The sequence below is a fragment of the Aedes aegypti genome, chromosome 2, assembly GCF_002204515.2.
Source record: "Aedes aegypti strain LVP_AGWG chromosome 2, AaegL5.0 Primary Assembly, whole genome shotgun sequence".
In the NCBI taxonomy this organism is placed as follows: Eukaryota; Metazoa; Arthropoda; class Insecta; order Diptera; family Culicidae; genus Aedes; species Aedes aegypti.
Window position 1 is genome coordinate 302,046,418 of NC_035108.1, and position 13,842 is coordinate 302,060,259.

At 38.5% G+C, this 13,842-nt stretch overlaps 1 protein-coding gene across 7 annotated transcripts in view; it reads right to left on the minus strand.

The window, feature by feature from the left end:
* Nucleotides 1-13,842, minus strand: part of LOC5567456 (extracellular matrix-binding protein ebh) — a 186,607-nt gene that overhangs the window by 131,797 nt on the left and 40,968 nt on the right. For all 7 annotated transcript variants that reach the window (XM_021845544.1, XM_021845541.1, XM_021845538.1 and 4 more), the window contains exon 2: nt 9,643-10,018. In XM_021845544.1, coding sequence (XP_021701236.1) covers nt 9,643-9,763 — 121 coding nt within the window. In that variant the 5' untranslated portion in view covers nt 9,764-10,018. The remainder of the gene's footprint in view (nt 1-9,642; nt 10,019-13,842) is intronic.

A 13,842-nucleotide genomic window follows, 5' to 3' on the forward strand; every position in this document is an offset into this window, starting at 1 on the left:
GGAAGCATTGTTAACAGAGCAATTCTCGCTGAAACCAGGCCGCCATCGGCACCCATCGTTAGAATTCCATTTTTATGTCTCAGATCGCTAGTTTTCGATAAAACTTAAGGGTGGTCCTTTTTGTTTTCTCAAATTGGCGAACCCCTCGTACGCCAGCTAGCTAAACAGTTTGCAAAAAAGCCCATTTTTTGATAAATATTGGGTATTTCTTCACGTGATATGTCTCATATTTCCCTTGGAACACATACCAAACTTAATGGCATCGTATAGAGAAAGGATATAGCTTTCATTTGAAGTTAAAAAAAATCCGGCGGCCATTTTGAATTTGGCCGCCATCTTGAATTTTGTTAGAAAAATCGTTTTTTCACCATTAGCGCACCGCTCGTTTTGAATTTTGAGATCACCATCAGAAAGCTGAGGAAAAATTGCGTAAGATAGGCTACAGAAACTAGGTGTGCAATGGTATTTACCCTATAGAATGAACGATTTTCTAAAACATGTTCCACGATTTTGACGTATATGGCGAGTGCAATCAATGTAAACATCATTTTTGGTACAACAAATATACAAGTTTTCAATAGTTGGTGTATTTTTCGAGTCAGATGAAGAATAGGAGTATTATTTTGAGTGAAAAATCTGGCGGCCATCTTGGATTTTGACGCCATCTTGGTTTTAAGTAGTAGAATGAGTTTTCACCTTGATAACACTCAACATGTTGAATTTTAATGCCACCGTTACACTTACTATTCTTTTTGTTCTTCTTTTTCCTGACGTTACGTCCCTACTGGAATAGAGCCAGCCCCTAAGCTTCAAAAATAAATCAACAAGTAGAATTTTTTAACGCTTATTTGCCACCTGAATGATTGTTCTGCATATCTGCGAGTTGAAAAATAGCATTAATTCTTTCATTTATTTGGTCTAAAACCATTGATAGAAATGAACAATCTGTTGAACAGCTAAAATAAGATAAGAAATAAAGAATTTGTTTGTTTTTTAACGGAGATCTTTAATTAATTAAACATGAAGAGCGCTGAGATGGTAAAAAATCATTCTACTGCTAAAAGCTAAGATGGCGTCGAAATCCAAGATGGCCACCAGATTTTCCAAACTCAAAATGATTCACCTGAGTTTCGGCATTACGTCCACATTAGAACAAAGCCTGCTTCTCACCTTTCAATTTCGTTATTTTTCACATGCATGTTGGGTGTTAGTAAAAACAATACTTTATGATTCAGAAAATCAAGGATTTTTTTTTGGTTAAAAATTTAAGATTTCCATTCTAAATTAATGCACTTTTGGAAATGTTTTACGTTAAAACTACAGATATTACCACAAAACTTACTAATGTCCGAACGCACAATTTATAAACTTCATTCGATGACAAAAAAAAAGCATATGGTAAAAAAAATTTGTTTATTTCAATCAATGTTTTTGGACGGTTTTTATTCATTAAATTTATTTATTCATAATAACTGAATTCAAAGATATGTCGAAGAAATATTCTGTTATTAAAAATCGCATTATAAAAGAAAATTCCTATTTAATAACCTGTGTTTATAGCTAATAAAGCTTCCAGTAAACACAAACTCGTATACGATAGCGCATATGAGTACACATGTGGAGGCGATATACGTACATGCGCCATTATGCTGCATGCAAAATGTACGTATATCGCCTCCACATTTGTACTCTTATATCCTATTATATACGATCGTGTGTTTACTGGGCTGAGTATCAGGCTCGGTTCCACTAGGGACGTAACGTCAGGAAAATGAAGAATAATAAGAAGAAGAGTATACGTAACCTTGTTTTCATTGGTAACCTCTAAATTCGACATGCTGAGTGCTATCAAGGTGAAAAATTCATTCTGCTAGTCAAAATCAAGATGGCGTCAAAATCCAAGATGGCCGCCAGATTTTTTCACTCAAAATAATACTCCTATTCTTCATCTGACTCGAAAAATACACCAACTATTGAAAACTTGTATCTTTGTTGTACAAAAAATGATGTTTGCATTGATTGCACTCGCCATATACGTCAAAATCGTGGAACATGTTTTAGAAAATCGTTCATTTCATAGGGTAAATACCATTGCACACCTAGTTTCTGTAGCCTATCTTACGCAATTTTCCCTCAGCTTTCTGATGGTGATCTCAGAATTCAAAACGAGCGGTGCGCTAATGGTGAAAAAACGATTTTTCTAACAAAATTCAAGATGGCGGCCAAATTCAAAATGGCCGCCGGATTTTTTTTAACTTCAAATGAAAGCTATATCCTTTCTCTATACGATGCCATTAAGTTTGGTATGTGTTCCAAGGGAAATATGAGACATATCACGTGAAGAAATACCCAATATTTATCAAAAAATGGGCTTTTTTGCAAACTGTTTAGCTAGCTGGCGTACGAGGGGTCCACCAATTTGAGAAAACAAAAAGGACCATCCTTAAGTTTTATCGAAAGCTAGCGATCAGTGACATAAAATTGGAATTCTAACGATGGGTGCCGATGGCGGCCTGGTTTCAGCGAGAATTGCTCAACATCAAGTTCAGTTTACGAACAAATGTTAACGTCACGATTATTATCGATGTATGTTTTGTATGTATTCCAGTCATCTTTCAAATAATTATAAATAGAGCTGAATGGGAAATTTGAAATGCAGCTACATCATTATGGCACTCACAACTTTGAAGTTGAACAATTCAGAAGTTGATGTTACTATAATTTGTTAATGATTGCACCTACATAGATCGCGACACACTGACACACAGCCCAGCGAGCCCCTGATTTCAAAATCCAACCAGAGTCATTTATTTCAAGGTTACCACAGAATACGACGGAATATGCCTCCGTGGCATGAAATGAAAAGTTCTGCGTCAAAAAAGAGCTGTTTTCCCGCCCTGCCTAGCGTGGTGGACGTAACGGTGGCAAATCACACCGACAGAAGTAGGATCGTAAATGGCAAATTAGTGTTGTTTTCCCGCTTCGAAGGCAATGCAATCTCATGCTAGCATGCAAGATACGATGAACCTCCCGCGAGACCACATAAAGTCATTACTTCTACGGCAGAGTGACGTTAATCATGACACTCACTTGGCAGCGCTTCAACCACGATGCGGCGTGGATTGGATATACTCATAGGACGCATCCGATTTAACTAACCACCATGCGTCTCCATTCGAAGTTGATGCACGCGGGTTCGATTGTAACAGTTGATTAGTCTTTGGCTAACCTAAAAACGTCCATCATTAGACAGTCTGTGGTACTTGATGGTTAACTAGACATAATTAGAGGGTTGTTTGTCCCAAATTAAGATTCCCATTCCATAGGACCCCGCATGCATACAAAAAGTGCTTAGGTCAACAGCAGCTCAGTCAGTTGGAAATGATGGCGACACGCTACTACATGAACGAACAACGCTGCATGGCATGGCGTTTCAATATCTAATTTATTACTTCTCATCGATACGTTAAACTGAACTCCGCCAGAACGTGACAGCAGTTGATTAAAGTACACCTTTCATGACGCGGCTGAAAAGGAACTTAACGAGGTCACAGCACTATACTAGAGATAGTGTCTTCACCATGATGTGCTTCTATGCATGACAGCCAGTGGTGTAAATTATAGAGAGCAATTGAAAATTCTGTGTTTATTTTGTGTAGGAATGAAGTTGTCAAGTTTTTTCATAAGGACTCAGTGCTACAAAGATGTTACCTCCCATAAGAATGAAGTAAAGCTAAACCGCGGTTGTTCCTTTCCTCTGAGAATACCATGTGCTTTGTGGTAATCGAATTCAGTTCGTCTTGAAGCGTTGGAGTCTCTAAAGTGGCACCACAGCTTGTAGGTTGAAGCACCCATCTAGCGAATAGGAAGTTGTGGGTTCGATCCCCACAGGAGCACGTGTTTTTTCCACAATTTCAATTTAAATTTGTGTTTTTATGTCGTATGTGTATATAGGATAATCAAGAATGTTACCAAATAACTTAACGCCACAGAAAAGATAAAAATGAATTTGTTGCTCCTTTACAGTTATGTAAAGGTATAGTGCATGTGGGTAATAGAAACATTAGTAGTAGAACGCTAGTGGCGCTGTTGTCACAAAACCAGAGCGTTAATGATTAATCATAAATTTAATCATGATTAATGATTAATGATTATGATTAATCAAAAATGTTAATCATTAATCACAAAAAATCAAGAGTTAATCATCAATCACTAATCATAATCATTGCAATATTATGTTTTATTCATTAATCATTAATCATAATCATAAAGATCGCCAATTTTATTCAGTAATCATATTCTTAATCATAAATCAAAAACTTAATCAATCATCAATCAATCATTAAACAAAATTAGACAAATTTTACAACATTGCCTTCTAATGTATAAATAAATTTTGCATTTCTTATATCGTGTGACAAGAACAATGATAGCCCAGTAAACACACCATCGTATATGATAGGATATAAGAGTACAAATGTGGAGGCGATATACGTACATTTTGCATGTAGTCTTATAGTGCATGTACGTATATCGCCTCCACATTTGTACTCTTATGCGCTATCTTATACGAGTTCGTGTTTACTGGGAGATTATGTCCAAGGAAGTTCCAAATTCAACCTAGTACAGCATGACTTTGCTTTGTATCCGCGGGCGTTACTATAAGACTAAAAAAGACCCTTAAGGTGATTATAAAACGAAGCCAAACTTTGAATTTTCAAGTGCACAAGACGAGAGTATCTGACAACAGATCGCATAGAAAACCAATCAACTTGATTGTTTCCTGGTGGTGACCAATGGGATAGATTTTTAACGCGGAGCGCTGTTTGGTTCTCAAGTCTTGTGCTCTTGAAAATTTGAGATGTGGCTTCGTTCTATAATCACCTTAACCCGTATAGGCCTAAGTGAAAGCAAAAAATCTAAAACCCTCACCGCTCAGCGAATTCTAAATAGATTCAAATGATTTGTTGTCAGTATACTGGCACACATATCTAGTTTCTAGAAAGGGACAGAGGAACGCGGAAATATTCCTGTGGTCGGAGTTAATTCGGTGGATCACTGGGTCAGGTCGGGTAAGAAGGGTAATCTGCGTTTGTGCCCCTGGAGGTAGGCAAATTACAAGTCACAGATAATTTCCGGAATCGGTTATAATGTGGCCACTACATGACGGAATTTGAAGAAAATTGCATCAGTGTAAACCTTTTGAGAAACGATTGAATTGGATAACTACGAGTTTTGCATTTGATAAATCCTAAAAATGACCATTTTCGGGTCTCTGGACGCCTCAAACTTACGATAAAGTGGCTAATTTGTATCTGAACATTTGTGCCAATGTTATCGGAACGCATTTTAGGTTACAACTATGTTTGTTTTCTACTTTTCGAGGATTGAAACGGTTTAGTATACAACAATTCTATAGTCGGTTCTTCTGGGCATTACGTCCAAATGGCCACATCTGGTATATTTTAAACGGTACAAAACTCTTTATTTATATTGTTGAATATCAGATCTTAATGATTTATTCAAATTAAAATGATTGACAATGCAAAAAAGGTAACTTGGCATGTCCCAAAAAATAGCCCTTTTTTACCCGACTTGACCCAGTGACCCACCAGAATAACTCCGGCTACAGGAATATTTCCGAGTGGAGAGGTGGATTGACTCAAAAGAAATTTTCATACGTGTTATTGAAATAGTTCCAGGGCACGGACAATTATGAAACTTTGGGTTCTGGTTCAAACTTACAATACTCCTAACAATTCTTCCGAAGAACCTGGTATCTTATACTTCAATAATTGTCTTGAGAATGAAATCAATGGGTTCGTTTGCAAAATTCATGAAGTTTAAGATGGAAAGCTAGGTTTCAGAACTACCAATATAATGCTTCACTTTCACTTCGGAGGAATTATTGGAGTATGAATAAACAACTAATTGAATTTTAACACTTCACTTTACAACAAAAAAAATATTCAAAATTACTAGAAAGGCAAGCAAATACCATTTAACTTATTATAACAATATAATAATCACAAGATAAACAGCATATTGGAGTTTACCGGAGTTTGCACGCCTTACTAATGATTTTTTCTACACTCTTCTTTCTTTTATAAAGTGAAGTGTTGAAATCCGACTAGTTTTTACCAATATTTTGAATACTTTCCTCGGGAAATCAACAAACCTTAACGGCATATGTTAAAGTGCATCAATAACATCCACTTAAAACTTGATAATTCATGAACATGTCGCAAGCTACGTTTCAAAAGGCTAATATATTGGCCACTTCCTCCAGGATACTGGCTCTTGAACCAGAGCAATTAATAACTTTTTATTATTAAAACTGTGATGAATTTCACATAACGAAGTTCAAAAGATTTGTATATAGGATTGTTTGATGAGTAATATCATCATCATTATCTAGTCTTAGTGTATAACCAATTGATTGCACAATTTCGGGCATTTAATCATTAGTTAATGGATGATTAATGATTAATCAAAGATTAATCATAAAAACAATAATTAAATGACATGAGATACCCTAAACACCTTTAAGTATGCAACGAATGCATCATACTCTTCAAAATGTATTGGTACACTTATGATTAAGAAAAATATGGATCAAATAGCTGCATGATTTTTCGTTCAATCATCAACTTTCCAATCTTGATACTCTTAACGCTTTGCTATTGAACCATCCTTCTTTACACGCGGTCTGTAAAACAATGAAGCTTGATAAATCGGTCATAACTTTCAGGACTCAATATGAAAGTGGCTACTGTATCTTAGGGGGGCTACTCTAGTACTTCAAGCAATTGAATCCGGAATCATCTTAATTTTTGAATCGATCCTCGCAGTTCTGAAGACATACAGCAATCCTGATAATTACAGAATTAGACGATTGAAAAACATAATTTTGAACAACTATCGTAAAACTAAACATTACATATACTTCCTCAATTGGATTGAATGGGAAAAAATGATATGAAATTTGCGATAAAGTTAGACGTCTTCTCGATGCAAATCAAGCTCATGACTCCCTGTTCACTAGATAGGGCTCGTTACCCCTACACCACGAGAGGACTCATGGACACAACGGTTTTTACTGTTGAATGCCTATGCCGAGAGTGCATTAGTTATTAGGTATAGAAAGGCCAACGACGTGCTGGACGAGATTTGTATAGTGCAGGCTCACAATGGGTCGCAACGTTCTCAATATGAACACGATAAATGATAATTTAAATAAGTATTATTTTGAAATTGAAAATTTTGATGAAATTTGACATTTTTCACGTAAGGGTTAATCATAATCATTAATCATAATCACTAATCATACTGAGTTTAATCATTAATCATATTCATTAATCATCTAAAATTGTAATTTAATCATAAATCATAATCATTAATCATATTTTGGCTTAATCATCAATCACAATCATTAATCATGACTTCAAAAAATTTAATCATTAATCATAATCATTAATCATGATAAACTTGAATTTAATCATTATTCACTTAATCAATCATTGCGACCCGTCAATCATTAACGCTCTGCAAAACTGAATTAATTTATAAACACCTTTAACTTTAGTTTTTCATTGTTTTTTTGCTGCCATGTTGTAGAGGATGATTTGTTATGTTTTTAAAAATTGATTTGGCACTTTGAGACCCGGTACTCAGGCTATCAGTGCGTGGCAAACTAGATGTTGGTAACACGAACAGTAGCGACATTAGCATTCTTAGGTTAATGCTTCTACTATGTGGGTCCAGGTGGGATAAACTTTGCCCCACTGATTAACTACACCCCGACGGTTGTTACCGGCGGGTAACATTGACTATTTATTTTTGGATAAGCGCGAGAAATTAGGTAAAAAAAAATGTAAGCTAGTATTTTTCAACGGTGAGTTTGAACGGTGCGGTGGGGTGTCGACATTCGCAACGCAAACCAACGTAGTTCCGGAGAAACTATTCGCCAGCCACGCCAATTCCCTTTCGGCGTGCCAAGGCTGCCCTCGCCACGCAAACAAGCTCAGGAGAGCCTGTGCCACGCTCTCATCTTCACCATCCTCGGCCGGTTCGTCCCGCTTTCCATTTCACCATCCTTGGCCTCTTCGGGTTGGGGCAATTCTCCCTAGCCTCGCCGCCCGCTCCCAACAAGGACCTAGGAACCGCCGCTTGCCCTCACTGCCCCCGCACACCACTGTAAGTTTTTGCAAATAAAACGATTATTGTCCTACCCGCATTCTGTTAGGGTTTATCGCGCTCCGAAGACCTCCCCGCGCCAAATGCCCCGAGACCCGGAGCCAAAAGAGGTCTTGTGAACCCCCCCCAGCAGACTGCCGTGGCTTAGACCAGCAGTCTTGGGTTACAGCCCTTCTGGAACAGAGCGGCTCCGGGGCCGATAAAAAGAGTTTTATACGGTTATTAATTAATTGAACCGGTGATTTGATATGCACCCTTCTCAATTTAAATGGTTCAGATTAGATTGAAAATGAAGAAGATGGGAACTAGAATTTTGAGAAATTGCAATAGGAGAAACGATAGTCGGAGAAAAGTGGAACAAACTGTAGGAGGTTATGCAAGAACTTAAAATAACCAATTTACATACAAAGTAGTCAAACCTATAACTGTTAAACGACTGCAAGCTAGTTTCACTTGGTACTGTTATTCAAACGAATGTCGATACTTCATAACCTAGACGTTTTCCAACATTACATGGTTTCTGTTCTAACTAACCTTCATTCAACAATCTAGTTTCATATATTGTTGCAGCGTTTCTATACACCAAGTAGAGCACTGAGTTAGGTTGTGTTTTTCTTGTCATAGTGCCACCGCCACCTTCATTAATATGGTAGCACACAATCAATATACCACCTACGAAAAAGTGCGTAGGTACTTGTTCACGTCAAACAAAGTTATTGGCACACGCCTGACGGCAAAATTGTTCACCGATGGCTAAACACTTTTTGAAGGTCGCTATGAATTCGAACTCTTGCTGTCGACAAAAAAGCACCACGCGTCTCCATCGTAACGAAGCTTTTGTCGTCGCCACCACATGTTGGAGCATGAATACAAAGTAGGAGAAAAGATTCCACAACGCCTTGTTTAGACTTCCCCTATAACTTTGTCACAATACACTAAACTTAGGGGTTTCTAAGCTCAGTTAGTACGGGAGTAGCTTAAAAGCAAGAATATACTGCGTTCGAATTCCGGCTCGGCATTTGATTATTTCAGTTAAAAAATGGATAACATTCTTACATAAAATGAACCTTTTTTGCTTCTTAAGATAGGCATTGTCGCAAGTATAGTTTCAACTTGGACCAAGTTAAGTCAATTAAATCGTAATGTTTATTAAAAATAGTCATCATTTGGTTCAATTGTTAGAATTAGATGATGTAAACTTTGGGATGGTACATACAAGTTCAGTTTTAATAACATCAATTCTGGTGAGTCATTTTTATGAAGATGAATACCATTTATGAATGAAAATTGCATATTCGACGCTCTCTGAGTGTTTGAATATCAATCAATATTCGTCTAGCTTTGTAAGATGGTAATAGAGCAACATTGACAAATAGACAATACATTGCGAATTATTTATCAAAATGTGATAGAATTTTAGGTTTTTGGAAAATTAATGACACTTACCTTTTGGTGGCGATGAATGGAAGTACAAGCCATGGGTTTTCCTCCTCCGCTCGCGTGGAGGACCCGGTGGAGCCATTTTGGTGGGTTGAATGGGCGCAGGGGCTATCTTCGGCACCACCATTAATAATATTTGATTCCGTTTGCGATTCCCTGACAAAAGCTAGCGATATTCACTGCGGCCTAACACGCACCGGGTGCCATATTCTGTCTTCCGCTGAATGGCGCCAAGTGTCACACTTTCCCTATAGGTTTTCCCCGAGTGATGGATGGTGACAATTGAATTATCACTCAGATTTACCTTCACCTGTCGATATACACCGTGGAGCAACGAATCAGTGCGTGTCGCAACGGTTTAAGGTGGATTGTCGACTGAGGTCTGTGAAAAATGAAACGAAATGAAATTCATGGTGTTATTTATCATTCTTATGTATATAGACTAGGACAAAGAAGTCTTCAATTGGGTCGTACATTCGACACACAAACTAGGTGATGTTCATCATTAGAGATACACATATGAGCAAGTAGTGTGTCCTTAGAACGAAAACGTCCTTCTTCAAATTAGAGCTTTGCGTTGTCGTAATCAATAAAATTTGTGTACTTTACCGAATGCCAAGAGGAAGGTGAAAGTATTTGCTGGAGACACTTGCCTTGAAATATCGGCCCCATAAACTATTCAAACTCGTGATGGTACTTAATTAGAGACGAACTGCTCTGCTACAGACCATCAGACGCGACACGAAATGCTCTACGATTCAACGTAAATATTGCCACCCAATTTGTCGATCAAAACTTGGTGGGATGAATGAGACATGACGGTTTTTCCTACGCAACAAATATGAACAAAAGTGCTGAAAGTTTCGTAGATGTGGGGAGCCGAATTTGATCATTTAAATTACCAAGAAGAAGGAAATAATTAATATCTTCTTCTTTCTGGCGTTACGTCCCAACTGGGACAAAGCCTGCTTCTCAGATTAGTGTTCTTATGAGCACTTCCACAGTTATTAACTGAGAGCTTTCTTTGCCGATTGACCATTTTTGCATGTGTATATCGTATGGCAGGTACGAAGATACTCTATGCCCTGGGAATCGAGAAAATTTCCTTTACGAAAAGATCCTCGACCAGCGGGATTCGAATCCACGACCCTCAGCATGGTCATGCTGTATAGCTGCGCGTTTACCGCTACGGCTATCTGGTCCCCAAACAAATAATTAATATAATAAGGGATAATAATCGCTCGTAAAATACATACATTCAGATATCTGTATAGCTTGGTTTTTACGTTTTTAAATTCCATATTTCGTTGAAATCATGACAAAAAATGACGCAGTATAGTATACCACAGGCCTGCCCAACGTACGGCCCGCGCCTTCATTTTTTGTGGTCCGCGAATAGTTTGACGATTCTCTCATAGCTGGCCCGTTTAATGATCACCAGTAATGGCGACGCACGCAGCACGTTGGGTTTTGTTCAGCTTGGCTCTAGCTGTAACCTCGCTTGTTTTTGGCCACCAAACGTAGGCTATGACCGAACGATGGTTTATATATCCACATGATCATATTAGGTTTTAGGCCCCACTTCTTTCCACAGGTCTTTGAGCAGACCCACAGAGAATTGAGACCCTTATTTACCATGTTTTTAAGATGTGTGTTCCAATTGAGTTTAGCATCAAGCGTAATGCCAAGGTATTTGACTTCATTTGAGTAAACCAATAGTGTTTGGTTAAGGAAAAGAGGTTTTAGCTGTACCTTTCTGCGCTTTGTGAAAGGAACAATCGTAGTTTTTGAAAGATTTATCCCCAGTTTCTCTTTCAGACATCAGGAGAGCGTGTAATCGAGAGCTGATTGCATTCTTGCAAGGACAACGCTTTCAAATTTGCCGCGTACAATGATGACAACATCATCAGCGTAGCCAACAACCTCGAATCCTCTTTTTCCAAAGCTATTAAGAAGATCATCCACCACTAGAGACCATAGCAAAGGTGAAAGTACCCCTCCTTGAGGACACCCCTTTGTGGCCATGACAGTGGCGCACGATCCGCTCAGCTCGGATGAGATTCGGCGATTTGCTAGCATAGCATGTACCCAGATAGCAATGCATGGGTCAAATTTTCTCCTATGCATTGCTGACACTATAGACGAATAGGAAGCGTTATCGAATGCACTCTCAATGTCAAGAAATGCCACGATGGCGATTTCCTGTGCATGAAAAGTTTTCTTTTACATACAGAGGTATCGACCGTGATGATTTTATTTTGAAATTGTTTATCGGCATATCGGTCTATTTTGCTCGAAGTAAGAGGGAGCATGGAGAAGAAAGCAATGAATACTACATGGATAGGTACCGTAAGGGAACGGCGAGAGAAATTGGATTAGATGTTGAAGAGGGCATACCATATGAAACAGTATTACTTGAAACGTCACTTCCTTGTGGCTAACGTCCCCTATGGGAACGGCTTGGGTGTGTTTTGAGAATGACACTACCAAGACAGCCAAAAGGAAGGAGGTCTCAAGCGCCCTAATACTGTTTGGCGATCAAGCAGGTTCTATCGATCGATGGCTTATATTATTGGGGAATCATTACACAATCATGGATGGTTTGTCCATATCATGTGTATTTCTCCCCGATAAGCCACACACATGATCATTATTTATGAACTGCGTTTTTATCTTTTTAGCCGTTTGTTATTTTACATACAGAGGTATCGACCGTGATGATTTTATTTTGAAATTGTTTATCGGCATATCGGTCTATTTTGCTCGAAGTAAGAGGGTGTATTTCTCCCCGATAATGATCATGTGTGTGGCTTATCGGGGAGAAATACACATGATATGGACAAACCATCCATGATTGTGTAATGATTCCCCAATAATATAAGCCATCGATCGATAGAACCTGCTTGATCGCCAAACAGTATTAGGGCGCTTGAGACCTCCTTTCTTTTGGCTGTCTTGGTAGTGTCATTCTCAAAACACACCCAAGCCGTTCCCATAGGGGACGTTAGCCACAAGGAAGTGACGTTTCAAGTAATACTGTTTCATATGGTATGCCCTCTTCAACATCTAATCCAATTTCTCTCGCCGTTCCCTTACGGTACCTATCCATCTAGTATTCATTGCTTTCTTCTCCATGCTCCCTCTTACTTCGAGCAAAATAGACCGATATGCCGATAAACAATTTCAAAATGAAAAGTTTTCTCAATCTTGTTGACTAGCATGTGTAGTGCTGAGATTTCCCACTTTGGTAAGCGAATTGGTATTTGGAAAGAGGCGTATGCCGGCATTGCTTCCATAAGACCTTTTCCATTATTTTAAGCATCACTGACGACAGACTTATCGGTCTGTAAGCTTTGGGATTGATTTTTCCTTTTTTGCCCGCCTTCGGGATAAAGACAACTCGAACTTGACGCCAGTCGTCTGGAATATGTCCTAAGACTGAACTGGCCTTAAAAATCTCTATCATGGGTGGAATAAGCGTTTGCTCCTTTTTCTGGATAAGCGCTGGGAAAATTCCATCCATGCCAGCAGATTTAAATGGCTCAAAGGATCTCACTGCTCGCCCCTTGCTCGCGTAAAGGCTTCTTTGGCAACGCAGGACAGGAGCTCTTGATGACCAGAGACGCCATGACTGTCGCCATTTGCGTTCACGCTCGCTTCAGGGATTGAATCAGGGAAGTGAGTCCTCAGCATTTCACTCAGTGTTTCTGTGGGATCCACAGTGAGCGAACCGTCAGTCTTTCGGAGAGTTCCCAGACCAGTGGAGTGATTTCCACTTAGCTAGCCTTATTTCCATGTTGTAGTCTGTCAGAGCCTTTCTGTATAGGCTCCAATCAGTAGAGCGTTTGGCACGGTTGAGCTCCCTCCGTGCAGTTTTCCTAAACTTTTCAAGATGGTTGTTCCACCAAGGAACATCTCTGCTCATCCTTCGTCATGCTACATCGTAAAATGTTACGAAAATCGGTTGAATTTTGCGTTCTCTTTCAAAGAGAAAATCGACGCAGAGAAATCGATCATTGCAGATACGCCTGTATGATACTAAACGCGAGATATCGAATATAATTGTAAAATTTTCTTATTCAACTAAAACTATAATTTTAATGCTGATTGCAGTAGTTAAAGACATAATGCATAACATAGATAATAGATAACTTTTTCAAATATGTATATTTATTATACCAGAGGTCAAATCAGTATAAAAACTCG